The sequence below is a fragment of the Mycteria americana genome, chromosome 6, assembly GCF_035582795.1.
Source record: "Mycteria americana isolate JAX WOST 10 ecotype Jacksonville Zoo and Gardens chromosome 6, USCA_MyAme_1.0, whole genome shotgun sequence".
Classification (NCBI taxonomy): Eukaryota; Metazoa; Chordata; class Aves; order Ciconiiformes; family Ciconiidae; genus Mycteria; species Mycteria americana.
Window position 1 is genome coordinate 41946430 of NC_134370.1, and position 20036 is coordinate 41966465.

General features: G+C 42.7%; 1 protein-coding gene across 17 annotated transcripts in view; it reads right to left on the bottom strand.

Moving 5' to 3' along the window:
• Window positions 1–20036, bottom strand: part of SGMS1 (sphingomyelin synthase 1) — a 106313-nt gene that overhangs the window by 13830 nt on the left and 72447 nt on the right. For 16 of the 17 annotated variants that reach the window (XM_075505455.1, XM_075505461.1, XM_075505453.1 and 13 more), the window contains one exon: window positions 512–1354. In XM_075505455.1, coding sequence (XP_075361570.1) covers window positions 512–1134 — 623 coding nt within the window. In that variant the 5' untranslated portion in view covers window positions 1135–1354. Of the gene's footprint in view, window positions 1–511; window positions 1355–15843; window positions 15977–20036 lie in introns of all 17 variants that reach the window. The other variant, XM_075505452.1, reaches the window with a different exon arrangement.

Sequence of the window (20036 nt, forward strand, 5' to 3'; positions counted from 1 at the left end):
TCGACACTTCTTCATGCCAGCACTGTTTAGGTGCACGGACTAAACCACTGCCTGTTGGTTTTGTCCAAGAGTATCATAATCTTAGGGTAGGTCTTTACATCAGGCAAACTACAGAGACACTAAATCGATCCCAAGTTGGTTCACAGCTGTGTTCACAAAAGTGTGAGGTATGCTCCCTCTCAACAGACAGGACAGTCAACTGAGTTAAGAACATCATTACATCCAATTCATGGCTTTTCACACATGAAAAGGGTTCAAGTTAATTGTGCAGGCAAACAAGACCAGGACTATTTCTTAGTTTCTTAGGTAGCAGTTGGACTGAACTCCCTTTTGCACAAGCAGCCCACACAAACTGCAGTTTGCCTGTGGCATAACAGCTATTTCAGTTTGGGAAAACAAAATCAGAAAGATCACAAGAAACTTCATTTTATTTGGATGTAAATCAGTATCTGACCTCCAAAAGCTGTCAGAAGTATACCCTAGCACTTGGTTTTCAAAAGGTTTTACTTACTTGTATTTTAAGAGCAGCCACTGAACAAACCACAGTCCTACAAGGATCATGCCGTTGATTTCACAAATAGAAAAAGCCCATTGCACCCGATCAAAGCGATCAAAAAATGCATCTGGTAGGGGAGGCTGCACCTCCTTGGGAGGCACTCGTTCATGAACGACTGAGATAGTCACTGTGGTAAAGATGAAACAAAAAAGTGCATAAATAAAAGCCAGGAAAGTCTTGCCCCATTCCATAGGATACTGTGAGCGCTCTGGCTCTGGCATGGGGATCTTTATCATCTCCTTCTTATACCCATTTGGCATCCCATTCAGCTTCATTTTACTGCTAAAGCCATTCTCGCGTGTGGAGTTGCTCACACTGATGTGGATGTGCCCGTTGACGTGCCCATTTTTGTGAGCCTCGATGTGGTGAGCCATTTTTAAAGTTTCAATCATGTGCAACAGCCGCTGTCCACTGTCAGAAGACACCCGGGAGAGAGGCGTCTTCTTAAAATCCTCCTCCGTAAGGTTGATCAAATCCTGCCCGGTGAAGCTCTTCAATGGCTCACAGTACTCCGGCACAGCATTTTCTGTTAGCCAATTCGTCACCTCCTCAGGTGACCACAACACCACCTCTTTCATCTTGCCAGGCAACCAGGGCACAGTCTGACATTGATTTTAAATTGGGCAGCAGTCACTGCAACTCCAGTGCATTGGAAAGCTCCTCCTTGGCTTCATCTTGTCCAAGGAAGCAGTTTGGTAAGAGGTAAGTCCCCGTCTCTAAGCATCCGAGACGAGCATCCAGGCGCTGTGGCAAGCATAGGAAACGGTTCACTTCATATTCGTGTTGGCATTCTTCTTCCTAAGGAGGGGAAAACCCCAAAACCAGTCATTAGGACAGCATTTACCAATAGTCTGCAATTCATGTTTGAAGACAAAATTACTGCAAAAGAATAGCTAGACTCTGGCATGGAAAAGACTAACTGATTTGAGCTCTAGCCTTGTACACACAGCACTGTCCTTTCTGAGCTTGCTTACTGATTTCTCAAGAGCTTTAACAGTTTTGTATTATAACCACAACTTTGCAGCTGTGGGAAGGACTCTCTCCTGCTCTATATTTGTTAAATTTTCTGTTAGTAGGCAGCTCTGTAACCAGTACCCAAACTCCTCTTAAAATCATAATACTAATGGATTTAAGGATCTACAGAGCAAAAGTTTAGTGTTATTCATGTCACAAACCTTCTCTCCCCCTTACAGATATCTTAATGGTATCTTAATGCAGTATGTTGCCTCTAGTTATTGAATAGGAAGCCTATTTTTTGTTCTGCAAAGCAAAAATATCTAGTGTACCACAAAAAATGCTTTTCTGCAGGTCAGCAAAACAAAAAAAAAAAATTATGTAGATAAGCAAGGTTATACTCTCTGGGTCAAAGCACCAGCAGGAAAATCAATGCCCAAACAGGTTAGCGTGAAAATAAATCGAAGCATTTAGATTTGAAGGACTCTAGCAGATGTTTAGCAGCTCTTCAAGGTAAATGTTACAGTTTCTATGGTATACTGCTACAATTCAAATAAACGTTTGTCATCAGCTAAAAAAGGAACCAGTAGAAAAATGAAAGTGAAACTTAAAAAAAAAAAGGGGGGGGGAACCAGGTAACAAACTTTTACTCCCAATTAATTACAAAAATAGTTTAGAAAGCTTAGAAAAGCTGATCACTTCCAATGCAAAAATTACAGGAAAACAGATGTTACTTGCTGGAACCTCTTCCTGCATTTTTGAGACACAAGCAGCAAAATTCTCAGCATGAGACAGCAATCATGTGGCAGTGAACACCACCAGCAAATTCCCAGGTTTGAGATGTTTATTCAACGAACAAACAAAAAATGGTCCTCCCCAGAACAAACAGAGGAAAGCAGTTAGAACCCTTGTCTCCAGCCTGCCATCCCATGGACCAAGTCTCTCCTGCAAGAGGCTGAGGCATTGTAAACACAAAGTGACCTAAAGAAAGTAACAGCATGGGGTAAAAAACACTTCATATTTTCAAAAGTCATATCATGCCTTTATCAGCTTAAAGAATATTTTTAGCCTCTTACAAGCTACCAGATGTTTGTGTTTCATCACAGGGAGCAAAGTCGCACTGAGGAAAACCAAAATAATCTACACCACTGGCACGATTTGAGTAGAAGTCATACAAAACAGATACAGAGCTATACTCCTATGCCAAACATGACCATGCTGCACATAAATATATTTTTTGACCTGTTACCTCTAAACCGAGCAAGAAACACAACGTGCAGTTTTTAATCTGCTTCTCCGTGGAATGAACCAGGTCTGGTGACTGAGAAAAGAAAAAGCTTTGGATAAAGGACTAGCAGTACCTTGCGTACGCCACCTCTCGCTGGGCACACCATGCATGTGCACGTATTTAAATCCGTGGAGCAAACAGGGATTAAGATGAATATTCCCCCTTGCGAATATCTGCGCTGTTTTAAAACAGCGGAAGAGAGAATACAGCTCTATTTTCTTTCTTTCTTTTTTTCAGTGCAATTATATGTACTGAGGAAGGCTTTTAGCCACGGATCACTTCATTATTCAAGTTGTGTTTAGCAAATCAGTATTTAGTTACACAGCTCTGAACATGGAAAAAAAGGATGGATTAAATTATGCATGTTAACCCACATTAGAAACTCCTATAAGACTTTGACCAAAGGAGAGCAGGTCCTGAAATCAGGGTCTGAAAACAGGGCACCTGAAACCCTGGGTCTGGCACCAGCTGCAGCACAAAGCATGAACCCTGCATCCTTACTCCATGCCAGGGAGAGCTGGTGTCACCAGCAGTTATGGGAAGATGTTTTGCCTCCAGCTCCCCGTTTGGCCTCAGTCTATGCTTTAAGGGCAATGTCAGCCTTGAGCTGTCTTGCTTGTGCTAATGCCTGTGGCTCGACTCACTCACTGCAGACCAAGGAGATGGAAACACCATCACGTTTTTGATGTCCACAATATTTCAGTCTCAAGTGATGCACCAGTAATTCACAACTCAAGGAATCAGTGTCTATGTGAATGAAAATGCAACACACACTTTCACACCTGTCCCAGGGTCGAACCTCAGGTTGAAATCCATGAGATGCAGTACCAGAAACTGCACAGCATCAAATTAACAACTAATACTAACAGACTTCCCTATGGGCTTGCTGTTTTTGAGGGTACCACCTTACGATCTTGATAAAGCCTATTTTTTAACCCTGTTACAAAACCTGGGCTCTTAGTCTGCAGCAGGACCTCATTTTCCCAGGCCATTTACAGCTACATTGGGTGCCTCTCCAAGTTTTGCTTTACAAATTCAGCATGGATTTGGGGTTGTCGGAGCACTCTGTGTACACCACGAGGTGAGGCAGTATTAAACCTCTTGAATTTTAAACACTGGAGTGACTGAATCACAGTTTCCCAAACCACTCAGAAAGGAGGAAAGTGGACCTTTAATCGTTATCCTCCTGACATACCAGCCTTTCTGTCCAGCCCTTGACAATGTACTGCAAACCTCCTGCATGCTTAAGGATTCAGGATCCCAAAGACACAGTGCAAAGGGCTGCATTCATCACTGTTCAGCAGCCTGTACGCCAACTTTCAAATTACACCTCCTTACTTACCATGCACATACATCTCCTCCTGCCACACCTAAGCCAGTAGTTTTTAAGATGAGCTCTGTGTGGAGCCTAAAAGAACAAAAATCTGTTGCCAGCTGCAAATACTACTCTGATACTGGCACAAGAGTCATAATATACTGGTGTAACCCCATGATACCTGGCCTGGCAGTGTTATGAGAAATAGCAAATGTGTGTGTCTTGCAGTAAAACTGCAGGGTTTGGCAATATTGCTAAAAACTACAATCGATTGAGAAACTTGCTCGTGCTTTAAACTCACCATCAGTAATGCTATTAAAGGTACCATACAGAAGAATAAAGACTGCTCGACTCCAATTTTTGTGTCTTTATGGAATATAAAATATAAATATATCTCCTAAGAGTCTTTGTGGGTTTTAAAAATGACAAATCCCATCTCACACACAGAGACACACACTTTCACTCCATCTCGTCCTCTGTGGCTGGATGGACAACAATGGCATGGGGTTCATCCAAGGACCAAGAAGCTACTGAGCAGAAAGCTTCAGTCCTCACAGATGACGTCTCTGAGAGCACAAGTGCAGTGCTGGCCAGGTGCAATCCCAGCCTGCTGCCATCACATCACCAGCGTGTAAATCACTATCAAACACCTTTTGTAAAAGCAGAGTAACTGATACTCATGGGAGGAAGAATTAGAGGAAAGATAATACTCTGCCAAGGATGCAGGCCACGGAGTTGTTTTCACTGAGAGTTAAAATGAGGAAAAACAACTAAAATTTCTAACGAACACCTATCATTCAAACTTCCATTTCACAGTCTGTCTAATGGGGGAGGAATAGGCAAAAAAAAGCTTCTTTACTAACACCTTCCAGCTTGTCACATTAAAAATACTTCATTTTCTAATTGTGCGTTCATGAAAGCTTGATCGGGTGAGGTTCACAGAAACAATATGGGAGACTACAGCCCTTGCTGGCCCCTGGCTTCCACAGAAGGTCTTCTCCTGTCCACAAAAGCTGAAGACAGAAGGTGGGGATGGGCATCGGCTGCTGCCGGACCACATCCACTGGCTTAGCTTGGTCCCACTGCTCCAGCAAGGCATGGGCAGGGGGATGGGCCTCCCCAGCCTCCCCAAGCCTCCCCAGCTCTGATACGGGTTGTTAGCCTGGGCCAGGCAACTAAAACGCTCCCTCCATTCGCAGCAGATCTGCTTCGTTAAGGAGCCTGTACCTGATAATGAATCAAATAACAATGTGATTATCATAATAATACCAATTGCACTATGATAATGATGCTGTGTAAAACCGGTATCTCAAAATACCCACACCACAAGACTGAGCAGGATGAAATAACTTCAGCAAGGGCTCCAGTCCCCACCTCCTTGTGTTTACATGACCTTTTTTCCTCTGCTCCTAGCAAACACTAAAGTGCTAACTCAAAACTTTCAGATCCTTTTCCCCTTTCCCGACAGGGAGTATTTCCCACTACCACTTCAGTCTGCCCATATGAGGGTTGTAATACCATAACCACTGCCACCCAAGTGGGTTAAACAAGTATTTGAGAGTGCACTACATAACCTTGCATATCAAAATCTGTTATCTTTTGCATCACTTTGCAGAGATGCGGTTTGGCATAAGGACAGAACGTGGGAGCATCCACCTCTTTGGTTAAAGGCCAAGATAATCAGCAATAAAATCATCAGCAGGCTATACCTCCACACTTGACTTGGCGGCCAAGGTGCAGAAAATTCTGCAGTTTTCTGTCTCTAGGTCTGCTTGGAGGATAACTAAGCACTCACGTTGGATGTCACTGTTTCAGATTTCATTTCAAAGTCCCTGGGCTCACCGCTGAGTGAGCGACGGACATCCCCCAGGCAGGTGGCACGAGACTTTGTCTGGGATGGCTGCAGGGTCCATGGAGCAGTAACCTTCCTCCACAACCCTGGAGCTGCCTTATAGGTTAAGACACTATTCCCTATTACCTCTAAACTTGCAAGCAGAAAGCATTACATCTCGCAATTAACACTTATGAGTTACCTAAACAGCAAAAAAAGACCCCCAAAACCAGTTTGTTCTTCTCTGATCTCCTCCTAAAGCACTTTGAAACCTGACCGAAGAAAACCTAAGTCTTCCCAAATCAAATCACGCCTTCCTCATGTTTGTACAGTGTTTTTATTTTCTGAGCGAGGACTTTTGCTGCCAAGGCAACAGTCACTATAGAAATCAGTAAAATAACCAGCCATTTCAGAAACCTCCTCACAAGGAGCCAAGGAGATTTTCAAATCCTTTCAGAGGCAGGGGGTGTGTTTCAGTTGCAACACCGAGCATCCTTCCCAAACACCCCAGAAAAGTTGAGATGATAAAAACATTAGTAAAAAATAGTGTTAAAACAAGCAAGGTCCAGGGATAAGCACAGTTTGAAGATAAAACAGTGACATTTTCTCCCTTGGAAAACAAACTCAGAGATGCACACTGATTATGCATGCACACACGTAAACAGGAGAAAAATCAACTGCTGTAAGGACTGAAGTTTTAATGCTTTAGAAACTAACCCACAAGTGAATTCCCCAACCTCTCCGGTGAGCAGAAGTTACACAGAGACCAAATACTCCGGATGAAAGCCGGGAGCTCTTGTCCTGCATTTTTACAGCACAAAACAAACTGTAACAGCAGGGTCTGAGTCACTGCTACAGTCACCTCCTCTGTACTTGCAAAGCACCTCTGCACACCAGTTTGCAACCAGGCTGCCACAAATTCTGTGCTGGATATCACTAACAAGCTCTCAAGCAACGTACCAAATTGCTTCCCTCCCTCCAGGATAGCCTTGCCTCCAAACCAGAGATTGCCCCTTGCAAGAGGCTGCACCACTAGCAAACAAGAGACTGTTGGCATTTTAAACACTACAATAAGGCTGGTTTTGTGCTATAAATACAAATATATGCAACTGAAAAATATCTGTAAGTATAAAATTGAGGCACAGGTGGGCTCACGAGTTTCACAGAGCTCTGAGATAGGTTTCCAAGGTCGCTCCCAGATGGAAAACATTGTCCTGCGGACACAAAGTCAGAGCAAGCAGAATTACTATTACGAAAAGAGAGGCTGGGATCAATATGTGAAGCAACACCCACATACCCTGAATAGCTACTTACACAGCTTCAGAGAGAGGGGAAAAAATTGCCTGCATACCAGATAAATCCCCAAGCAGCCCATTTTTTCTAAATTACTCTATAGGAAGAAGAAAAAAAAAACCCACCATATACTTCCTATCCTAATTTAACAAAAAAGTAAGGAATGAAAATCCACTCACAGGCAGGGATCTCAGTATAACAGCTCTGAACCCAACCTCAGAGTTCAGTGGCAAGGATTTCAAAGTGAAAGTACTTGCATCAAATCTGAATAACCAGACAGCTCATCTTCAGATGGGAAACACTGCTAGTGAGTATCTCTGCTACAAAAATGCATCACCTATATTGCATGTGTGTATGTGTATAGGTACATACATGCACACGTTCTATACTAGCTGACCGATACACCTTGTCCCTCCAAACCTGATGAAGCCTCATCCCTTTGCTTCTTCATTAGCCCTACTCTCTTTGCTCAGCTTTCTTCCTCCCCCTTCTTCTTCCTTGGGCTTGGAAGTAGTTATGGAAACCAGCAAGGAAACCAGCAAACACTCACAAGAAGGCTTCACCTGACCACCAATCTCATCACGGGAGCAGTTGCTAAGCAGGGCTTTTGTTTTGACACTGCGGAAATCCTGCTTCAAGTGATCGTGATCCGGTGGTGGAAAGGATGGGGTGGAGAGGGCAGGTCCTGCCTTTGGTTTAAGTTACAAACAATTATTTTAGACTGAAAAGTCTCCTCAAACACAGGAGGGAAAGCCAGGCACCAGGACCAGAGCCCCAGCTGGCACCCACAGGAACAGCTATTGCCTTGCCGCCTATGGCAGGGATAACCCAAGCACACCTCTAATTTTGTACTGCATACCACAATCCTAATGTCTAAATCCTAAATTAATGCTACACCTGCAACAGAAATGGGATGAATATTAGGTTATTTTTGAACGGCTGCAATAGGAAACCCACCTTCCGACTCTCCACCCCAAATGCTTTTAGTTCTGTGCAAGAAAGATGCAAATAACACCACAAAGTTAATTTGCACTGGGGGGTGGGGGTGGGGGGGTGGGGGGTGACAACCAAAAAACAAAACCACAGCTATATTCAACTGCTAAGAATATTATCCTTGAGAGAAAGTGGGCTTGTACTATTTCAGCCCTCCACCCGCAAAGGGGCGCATGAAAATATTAACGGACCATCACAAATCTTTACACATGAGTAATCTGCTTTGACACCAGGATCTTTAATTCTTCAGCAAAGACTTCTACAGCAGGACTCAACCCATCCACCACATCAGTCGCTTTTTTGCTATATACAAACAAAAACCCCCATGGATACCACAACGCGCGCCACACTCAAACCTTGAACATCTGGTTTCTGGACTGAAGCAACCCTAAGTGTTCCTGGGCTCTGCACTTGGGCAGCAGCAAGCTCTGGCCATCATCTCCAACGCAGCTAAACACACATCTGTGTTACGCCTCAGGATCTGGGTCAGCCGAAATAGTCTCTGGAAATAGAGCCCCGTGTCCTCATCCAACCTCTGAGCTAACTCCGTTACTAACGAGAACGAAACGATACTTGCGTTCTTCTTGAAAAAAGCAGAAAAAGTGGTTTTTCACTCCACAAGGCATAGAAATGGGGAGAGGATGGGGTAGGGCAGAAGGATGGAAACAAGAAAGTAAGGAGAAACTAAATGTTCGCAACAAGCTCCATATTTTAACTCGGTTAACCAAGGTCAGGTGTTTTGATTTTTTTGTTGTTGGTTTTTTTTTTTTTTAACCTACATTGAATACCTAAAAGTCATTTATTGTTAGAAAGCCAGATTTGTGGTGAGCCTCCAGGTATCTAAGTAGTAGCAAGAAAAAAAAAAAAAATTAAAAAAAATCAAAACAGAAAGGCAAGTTTTGCCTAAGGAAAGTGAGGACAGTCTTATGACTGATGGTAACATGCTTCTAAAATGCACACTCCAGTGTATTTTGCCAAACCAGCCATGCAGATTGGGAAAAAGAAAGCCAGATGAAACTACAGTGAAAAACAGAGCCTCACTGAAGGCTTAAATCAATTAATTGCCCTATTTTTTTAATATTTGGGTTTTTTACTGGACATGTGTTAGACAGCATCCAGACCACAACAGTTGCTTCCTCCAAACTGCCTTTCCCTGAATTACGACTAAAGCAAAGAAAACCGAGTTTACACGCTCAGAATCCCAGCCTAGAATAATGTTTCCATATTTCATTAGAAATATAAATATATTATTTCAAATACACTACTTTTGAAGTCCAGCACATCAGGCCCAGACCAAAAAGACTCCAAGCCTCAAGAGTTGAAATATAAGTATCTATATATCTTCATGCAAGATGCTGTTTTCTGCATTTCAGCTGTTACTATTCATAAACCCACTCAAAAGACACAACATCAACATTATTAATTTTCAATGCTATTACCCTTGTAAAACAAAACAATTCCTGGGTTTGCCTTTATTAATTTAGTTTTATCTAACACATACTGATCCCTTGTCTGAAAGACAGAACACCACAAATATTCAAAATTATTTCTGGTATAAATAGTCCTAACCCAATTTTTGAACACATATTCCTCCTCTTTCCAGCAGTATCTGTTCAGCATTGTACCATAAATCAAATATTTAGATCTGGAAGACGTATATCTGTATGAAGGAGAGGAAGATTCTTATTGCACACTTGGTCTAGAACAACCAGAAACCCAGGAAAGACTAGAAAAAGAAAAAAAAAAAAGGTATTTTTGATTACCAATGAGTTATGGGTGTACAATCTTAACAATGGGAACTCGTCTCACTAGAGCCAGATCTACTGAAAATTCAGATGAACTGCCCTGGCATCTTCCTTTTGTGGTTAACGCTACAAGCAAGAAAAATATATCTCAGCTTGCTTGCCAGACTTCAGCCACCTTCCTTACTCTCTTTGGCGCCAGTCTCATGGATGCCAAATCCTGCTGTTTGCAGTGGAAATCTGCCACTGTCGGCATTCGGTGTGATGGCAAACACACGCTCATGTTCATTCAGCAAAATCCAGTGCAGCTGGAGAGACAAATCCTCTCTCCTCCTCAGTCCACCCATCCAGCACCTCCTTCTTCAAAAGCACGAGTGCCAGAAAGGGATGGCAATTCAGACCAGCTCTGTTCCCTGCTCTAAGGGTCCCTATTTTTTTGCCTTTTATAGATAATTTCATGATTGTTGCTTGGTGTTTCAGGACTGCTGCTGCTGCCACCAAATGTGATACTTTGATGCTGCAACAAGCTCCAAATTTCAGAATTTGGACTTCAGAAACCCAAGATATTCCTCCCCCAGCGCTGAAAAGTAGCTTTATCTCTGTATGGGACTCCAGATCTTAACGCCATCGACTAGTCATACTCAGCTGCTCCCAATCTATGTCAGACATGCCATCCCTCCCATTGATTATTCTATGATACCAGCAAATCCTACTTAAATCTTGCTTCTGACAACAATTCATCATTGAACCCAAAGAACAGGTATGCACAAACATCCTCCCCAAAACTTTAAGTGTTCCTAACATTTTTAATTGCCAGATATTTTAAGAGAACAAAACAAAGTTGAAAACACACTTGCTTCCACACTGACACTGACAGTGACTGTGTGTACTACCAGGTATTAGTCAAAAAATTTCCAAGACCACAAGCAGAATCACTTGAAATCATTATAGTGTGTTCAAAGTCTGCAAAATAATTTATGTTTTAAATATTCCTCTCAGCTTAAAGTTATGATCAACTATGTTCACAAATAAGGAGAGATAAGGAAAGGTAAGAAACTTGTATCTTGCTATCTAACTGTTTTGGAAATTATTAATATTTCAATAACCGACTGAAAGCCTCAGAAGTAAGTTCCTCCTGCAGACATCCAATTAACTTCAAATTTTTTTTCTAATGTGCCTGCATCATGTTGTCCTAACATCTTTATGGAGATGTCCATTAGCCACCCAGAAACTCTGGTTATGATCCCAGGCAGGGTGGCTCTCAGCCATCCTTTCTTTTGCAGGTACTGACTCCACTGTCTGGCACACCAAACACGAAAGACTGGATGACTGCGTAACAGATCCACACGCTGAACTGGTAGGTTTTGAACACATCAATGAAATCAGTTCAAAAAGTAACCTGTAATTCCAGCCAAACAAGTGAACCTCAGCTCGAGGTACTGGGTAAGTATGACTAGCTTGCATTCATGTCATGGAAATTAAGCTACATTTAAAAATAGTATTTAATGAAAACAATATTTCAGCTCACAAACTCCCCCACCTGGGGAACACTATCATCAACTACCTACCCACGGCCCATAAAACTGCTGCAAAGCAACTCAAAACAGAGTGCAAAGCTCAGTCAGCAGTTCGTTCACAATTCACAACCAGAAATAATTACAAATACTTAAATCAGGTGCCTTTTGAGATGGTTGTTCATACGATACCTCTTCTCCTGCCACAGAAGGGATGGAGGGATCAGACCCAGCCTGCTATCATCAGCACATGATTGTCCAGCTGCTAGCATGAGTGCACAGCCTCTAGCAAACTTTGCTTACTAGTCTAAACATTTTCTTTTAACTAGAAGGCAGCAAACTGAGCTGTACACTATGAACTGTATGATGCACTCCTCAAAATCTGTGTTTCCTTTCATTAAATTGTACATTAGGTGGGAGGAGTTAATGGCTTCTAGCACAGCACTAGACATAATGTCATTTCCATGATCCACCCCAATGTAAGCGTCCATGGACTACATCACAGCGCGTACACTTTATCGAGCACGTAACAACTGTAGCTCCCTGCAGTGAACATTGGGTGCTTTCCATCCATGCGCTGCTCACAGCAAACAATCAAATAGGTCAGATAATTTCAGTTGGTTTAGAAAATAAAAGCTGCATCCACCCTTGGGGGGGGGGGGGGGGGGGGATATCAGCATTCCTTCCCAGAAAGTAGATGCGTGAATTAACCATTTAATCAATTAAGGGATGCCTGTCACTCTGAAAGGATCACCGAGCTGCTCGCCTGCAAAAGCAAGACTGGGCTTCATAGGTCCCAGTACACAAACAGGTTAACATGCATTAAGGAGGACAAGCCCTGCTTGTTTACAGCAGCAAGAGAATGGCAGAAATCCAGCAGCACTTTCCAGCCACAGAAAGAGGAACCCAAGTAAATTGCAGGGAAGGAGATGAGAGGGAGGGAGAGGAGGAAGGATTTAAATCTGCGGTCACGTGGACGCCATAGCTTTCTGCAAGCAGATGGGTGAAGCCCAGATTAGCAAGGTATTAACGAAAGCAAGGCAGTAACGCTGATGAGGTGCAGCTCAAAAATAGCCAAACTCTGACTTGCCTCGCCAAGCAGAGCAGAGCAAAGCTCCCCTCTCACGGACGGACTGGTGTCAGCCACAAAGCCACAGCTCTGCTGACTGGTGGGAAAGGATGGGAGATTGCAAGAGAAGCTGAGCATGGTTGGGAAAAGCTACTGAGGCTGAAGCTAAAAGACGAATGGCAAAGTAGATAACAAAGTAGCAGCTACCCAGGAGAGTGCAATATTCCTTTAAATCAACCTCCAGCAGCAAGATGCAAAAGGCTCGCTGGGAAAAAGCCCCTCCTGTAGGTAAATACTCAGAAGACACACTCTCTATAGGGATGTCCAGCAGGATGCAATAACTCTGCTGCGTACCTGAGTAAGCAAGCAAAACAAGGGAATAACAATTATGCTGATGTTTCTAATGTGCAGGGGTTCATCCAAGCAGCAGAGCGGTTAGGATGCTACGGTACTGCAGAAACTCTTCTGACAAGGAGCCCTTGAGAGTGGGACACCGGTAAAACGCCATCCAGCTGCCTTGTGGCAGGCTCTATGACTACGCAGCACTCCCTCAAGGCCTGGAAAATGTATATAACACCTCCTAAACAGATTAGTAAACAGAATATTTTAAGAGTACAAAACAAGTAAGGGCCAACCTTACATAGCTACTGCTTTACCTACCCATCCCATGCTCAGACTCGTTCTACAGGACTATCCTTGAACCATGCTCTGACATGCATCTTTAGGTAAATGCTAAGAACATCTTCAAGATCATCTAAACCTGATAAAATACAGCATTTTAATAAGAGGCCATAAAAAGAAATTATCTTCCATGTAGAAAGATCATGAAAATTCACCATCAGTCCTCCAGTAATGCCAGTACTTCTCCTGCAAGCAATACAGAGCTGTTGAAATGACTACTGACAGAAAGAAGGTACTATTTTGGAAACGATAAGATCAAGTACTGTAAAGTGTTCATACCAAAAGACATTAAACTGTCACAGTAATTTGCATTTGGGGTTTGTGGGCGTGCTTGGTTTTTTTTTTTATTATTTGGGCGATTTTTGTGGGGGTGAGGGTGGGGCTGCATTACCAGAGTTTGCACAGAACATAAATACACATGGTATTTGCTTTTAAAAGCAAGTATATTATTATCTGCCCTTAGGCACTCCAAAACCTTTTTATTGGGTCTGAAAATACCTACATTCACAAATATTTAATGTGGGCAAGAGGATAAAAGTACCATGGAAGAAATCCTGATGAAATACACAGCTCACCCTACATGGCACCACAACAGCACTGAAAAAAAGCACCGTCTTATAGATTTTATTTCACATCATTAGTGAAACAATGTAGGGACTTGATTTAATTTGATCCTGAGACAAACTCATGCTGGTCTGAATCAGTCTTCTGCAGCCAAATTACAAAAGCCTGACCTCACAGCAACAGCCCAGGAGTAAAAACAGCATCTCCCATCAAGTACAGGCAAAGGGAACAGCCGGCACACGAACCAGCCCAGTTCAGCTACAGCATGTGCACATGGGTAATGCAGCCTGTCTGATCCCAGCCGAAATGCAAGACATGCCATGCACGGCACCAGGTGAATTAAGATTTAAGGGGAAAAACACTGATCTCAGACCAGAAAAGCCAGCAGCTATACAACAGCACAAGGATATTGCGTTCCTGTCTGTTACAGGGATTTCTTGCCCTCACCAGAGGGCACAACATGATCTGCAGGAAACCGGTTGTCAACAGCAGGGCTGAAGGCTCTCCTCATTTTCTGGAGGAGTATCAATATTTAGAAAGTTTGAAAGTTACTAAATATTTACAATATTTAGTAATCAATATTTAGAAAGACCCTGAGAAAGAGTGGTACAGCTACCGGGGAGGGGAGCACCACACACACAGCGCCAGCCCAAAAATCAGGAAACTTGCATTTCCTTAGTTTCTCTAAAAGCCAAGTTCACTAAATTAACCAAGTAACCAATTTCCTTACACTCTTCATTAAATAAAATATGAAGGGCAGGCAGAGACATAAAATATAAATGCATACACTTCCATAAGCAACAGGCCCTGTTATTGTAGATGCCGCATAAATCATTGAGGACAACGGGACTTATGTTCCCTAACGGAGGGCACGGAATTCAGGGTCAGTTAGCAGGCAAGGAAATTTTACACTAACAAGGGTTGCATTTATATTCACCTTCGTGATCCACACTGCCTAGAAACACCAGAAACTGCTTTGGTTCATGTATTATTTAGTCAGGCCAAACAGGTGAAAGGCAGAATTAAACCTCAAGACAAACATCGGATGATTTTGGTGTGGATCTCCACCAAATATAAAACTTGCAATGGGATGGCAGGACACAGTTTAATCAGTTTGGTAATTAAAGTCTGGTTTAATCAATTTGGTAATTAAACCAGAATGGCTGAAACAATCCTTCCGTCAGATTTCTCTGCAAAGCTGCATGAAGATATGACAGTACTCATACCCGCCCCATGAACCGCCCTATTGAAAATCATTGCTGTATCTGTTTTCCAGCACTTTGCCACGCATGCGAGTGCAAACACAATGCCTTTACAGTTTCAAGTGTTAGCAGTTAGAAGTATTGCTTTGGCAAATTTCCCTGGGGAAGAGTAATAGCTACCTATGGAAGACTTGCCCCTAATCACTGGCATCTCTTTTCTTTTTCTTAATTTTTTTTATTTCAAGCCACCGACTGACAAATAATACTGTTGCAGTGTTCATGTTTACAAAGCACAACATCCTTCCTTTCCTGTATTTCTAAAATTTGACTCAAAAAGCACAGCAGCTTTCAAACGACTGGCAGCTGGCACCTCAAAGTTCAGTCGTGAAAATTAACTGTGTATCTAGCTGAAAACCACCTTTCATCTTGAAAAGTAGGATATGGTCCAAAATATTTTCAAACTACCTTTTTACTACTCCGTATTTGCAAAGTGGACTTGAGGTGGCCTTTAACTTGCAGATGAACAAGTTCAGGATGAAGACTGTGCTTAGTTGTACAAGCAACTTCTCTAGGACAGGACAGGACATGGGAAGCTCCAAGACAGCAGTGCTCAGGTCTTTAAGGGACTCCATACTACTCTTTCCCACCATACAAGACTATAAAGCTCAACAGGTCCCTGCTGAAGCTCCAGAAATAGCAGGTCTGCCCCAAGTATGGAGAAAACCCGAAGCCACGCATCAGCTCATGGCTGCTTCCTCCCATGATTATTCAGAGGTTCAACAGAACTGAAAGTCATCTTCATGCCCAATAGGATTCTGAGTATAAAATCACTTTTGCTTACCTATTTTGAAAGGCACTTATAGACAGGAGTTCCTCCCTATTTCAAAGCTCTGCATAAAGCTGGATTTATTGATGCAGACCCATGACTCATCAGTAGAGCAAGCTGTAGGAGACAAACTGTATTGTGCTGGAATCTAGCAAAATCAGGAAGAAAAAAAAAAAATCAGGAGTATTCATCCCAAACTGAGACCTAGACAAAAACCAGTATGGGTGTTTGTGCCCTCTGTAGCTTTTTTCTTCCTTACTTTTCTTTTCATCAGCAGTAGCGTCCGCTCTTTCCTCCCTCCCTTCCCCCATCCTCTGCAGCTTGTTTCAGCCCTGCGTGTCAGACGCTCCCCAGCGAAGTGGCACAGGCTCCAGATTAAAGGTCAACGGGCTTAGGAGAAAACAGAGAGGCTGCTAAAACCAGCGCAGTGCGAAACCATCACCCGAAACAGAAAGCAGAATATTTTAGATAACTTTCTGACAGACAGGTAGCGGCACCGGCAGCCCCATGAGCCCCAGCAGCCTCCTCCTCCTCCTCCCCTTCCAAGGGTTTTTAAAAGAAGGAGAATCAGTCTGAAAGGATCCCAAGGACTGTAAATAAATTATGGCCCTGTTCATCAATTAGCTCAGGCTGCACTGAAATGAAAACCACAGCGGGCTCTGTAATCACTCAAAATAAACTCCTCTGACAGGATCGCTCCTGTGCTGATGGCTCAATTATGCCTGGGAAGACTGTTACAGAACATTAAACATTAACAAAAGTCTGAGCCTGTGTTACTGAATTAGATTTATCTGGGAGAAAAGTAACTGAGTGATTTTAGCTTAAGTAACCCTGAATTATTGGATCAATTCTTTTCCCACCTTTCCCTCACAAGTTGCAAAAGCCAGGCCACCATATACAGGGAAAATGTTTGCAAATAGCCCCTTTGCTAGACAGTTATATTTTTATTATACAGGGAAGATATTTTTATCATTTAAAAATATATAGTTTGGGAGAGGGTTGTTTATGTAAATTCAGTAGCTCAGAAATCAAAACAGGGGTGCACTTCTCCTGGGTTATAAAGGTTTACTCTAGTGTCCCTAAAAGGGCTTCTTCATTTCTCCAAAACCCAGGCCCTAGCAAACAGTTCCACAGCTTATGTTTTCTGAAACTGCAAGGAGAACCATGAAGACAAAGAAACTCTAACACAGCAGAAAGTTGCGTTCATTTCTCATTTTGCATTTGCAATATATTATTTGCTTTTCATAGGTTCAAGTTTAACAGGACCAGAGATACCCTCCCCATCTGAAGCATCTCTCCATTCTCTCTCTGCAACTGCATTAACACAAAGTAAAGTTTCTTGAGGCTTGCCCAGGTCAGTTCTTTGCTGTTCTAACCTAAGTACAACATGCAAACACATTGTGGAGGGCTGAACAATGCCAGGATTTCGCTGCGGACTTAGGTAGGGTGTGACTAGTTTAGAACAGACAAACCAATGTCCCCAAAGAAAAGCACATGGCTGAGATTAAAAGACAAAATTTCAAAACACAAAAGGAGTTAGAAATAACAAGGAAAAAACCCAGAGAGCTGGGAAGACTAACAAACTGAAATCAAAGTTGCACCAAAACTGACTAGCTGGTGGTCTTCTTACTAAATCCTCCTCATCCTCAGTGCTTAATAGTCACCAATCCCAAAGCGTCAGCTTCCCCAATATAAATAAATTGGATTTAACTGGGTTCAACTTCATGTTTTTTAAAAAAATAATAAAGTATAACACTGTCAACATTCTTACTAGTGAAAAATCTGATTGACAGCTAAAGCCATCTTTTAAATTTACAAGAAAACAGTGTTATATGTGTCACTGGGACCAATGAATTTTTACTCCTGGTTATGAAAAGCAGCCCAGCAACAAGGGAGAAAGCATCCTGAAGCATTTTGAAACTTAACTGAGTAAACTAACTGCTTGTCTTCACGATTCTTGTCCAAAGGCTGAAAGAGTAACTTCAATTCTTAAATTCACTTCTAAAACACAGAATAATTCCAGTTTCACAAATCAAGAGGTAAAATTTGACTCAATACTGACTTCCGTCAAGCTCTAGATATGCTTATATCTACAGCTTTTATCTACAGCCCCTTGAAAAGAATAAATGCTGTTTGTCTTCAAGTCATTTGCCCAGGGAAAGTGTTATGTTACAGGTTTTCTGAACTAAATATTATATAGCTAAACATTATTTAGTTATGTTGAACTAACTGCTGTTTTCCCTCCACCATGTCCTGCGCAGGGAATACTTGGTACAGCATGCTTAACTGGTTTTTAGGATGCGTCTAGGATGGATATCCAGGATATCTGAAATGCCCCTGGATATTTCCTTCTTCATTTGACACTGAACAGGATGGTTCACTGGTTATCGATGTGTGGCTGGGAGTGCTACAACAACAGGAGCTCATCTGAACCAAGGAGCAGTTTGAGAAATCACACCGTTCTCAAGATTGACAAAGGGTTAAAAAAAGCAAGCAAACAAAAATAAACCCAAACTCCCAAAACCAAAGACAAAAAAAGCATCAGGAAACAGACTTTTCAGCAAAGAAAATAATGGTTTCCTTAACTGGCTTTTGCCCTTATTTTAGGAAAGGCAACAGAAAATATATCCAAAGTTACAAGGACCACAAGGAATACCAAGAAATACCAAATGAAGAGTTGCTAACAAAACACTGAATAATGGCCACTTCCTAAAAGCAATGCTTAAAAAGCTTGCCGTTTACAAAACACACAATATATTTAACTTGGCTTGTCTGTCAACTACCTTTTGCCTGACACTTCACATGCTTATTGCAAAATAAAGTCTCTTATAAGAGTGTAATATTATAACCAAGCAAGACATTTACATTTGGTAAGTGAAATTAATGCCCCAGTACTTTTTATGTGTTTTTTTCCAACTACTCAAACTCTCCCTATAGACTATCAGAACATGTAAGATTCAAACAGCAAAGCAGATCTCCTTAAAACTTTGCTCTTAACTTAGGTAGACTAACCTGAATTAGCTCAGCCCCAGCTAGAAACGGCAGCGCGTGTGCTGTAGCTCTGATTTTGAACCTGAGCTAAGCACGCAGCAGAGCTGAGGTTACCGACTCGAAGCGTTCGAGCTGCTCACCTAAATTCAGCTCCGGCCCCTGCGCACCTGAACTCGGGTTACCTGTGCCCGAACCAGCAGAGTTCAACAAGCCTTTACTCAGAGGCATGCCCTCCCTCCTGCCTTGTATCCCCACCCTCCTCTCTTGCGATTGGGTGATTGCATTGCAGAAAAACTGCTCTTTTCCTGGTTTTCTGCTGGGCTGGGCAGCCGAACCAGCTGGCTGCACAGTCACACAAGCACAAGCAAGTCCTTCCCCTTTCGGTGGCAGCAGAGAGTTGTCAGAGCACCTCGGCTGTATGTTGAAACCATACCTCAAGTTTCCTAATCTGTCTTTCTATTTTTAACCAGAGTCATTTCCCCCACCTCCTCTGCCATGCAGACAGCTGCAGAAAGCAGCCGGAGACAACCGAGTGCTCCATCAGGCCAATTTTCCTGGCAAAAAATCATCCACAGGCTGGCAGCAAGTGTACAAGGGGCAGCAGAGACACTTTCAAACACTACCCTGAACCCACAGCTCAAGGTAGGCAAGAGGGAACAGGGCTGCCTTCCTTTTACCTGTCCCCTGTGGCTGCAACGGCTCTTACTGAACATGGAGTGTGGTCATCTGGTTGTCCAAAGGACTTCTGCTCTCCTGGCTCACATAAACCAGCTGAGATCCCAATCAGCACCTCTTGTCCCTAAAAACTCAAAGGAGAAAGGCTTAAGCAAAGATTCAGAGTGTGGACCTGCTTCTGCACTTAGCTGCCCCAGCCGGCTCTCCCAGGACAGAGATGGAGGGACCACTCCTGCCTCTGCAAGCCAGTATTACCATTTGATACAGCACCTGAGAGCTCTTGCTGGGATGTCCCCAGTACAGAGACCTCCTTCGACAAACTCCCATCTCTCAGGGAAAGGTTTGGATTCATCTTCTCCTCCACATTTGGATATCTCCTTCAGGCACTTGGTATTAGGTGTAACATAGACACATGGCGAACCGTGAATTCTCTCCTCACGTAGCAGGACAGCTTTAAAAAGCTCAGCTTGAAAAAGATAATGTGCAGCCACCCTGTAAAGTTAGCCAGGCAAAAAGGGCACTTTCCTGAGCAGGAAGAGCAG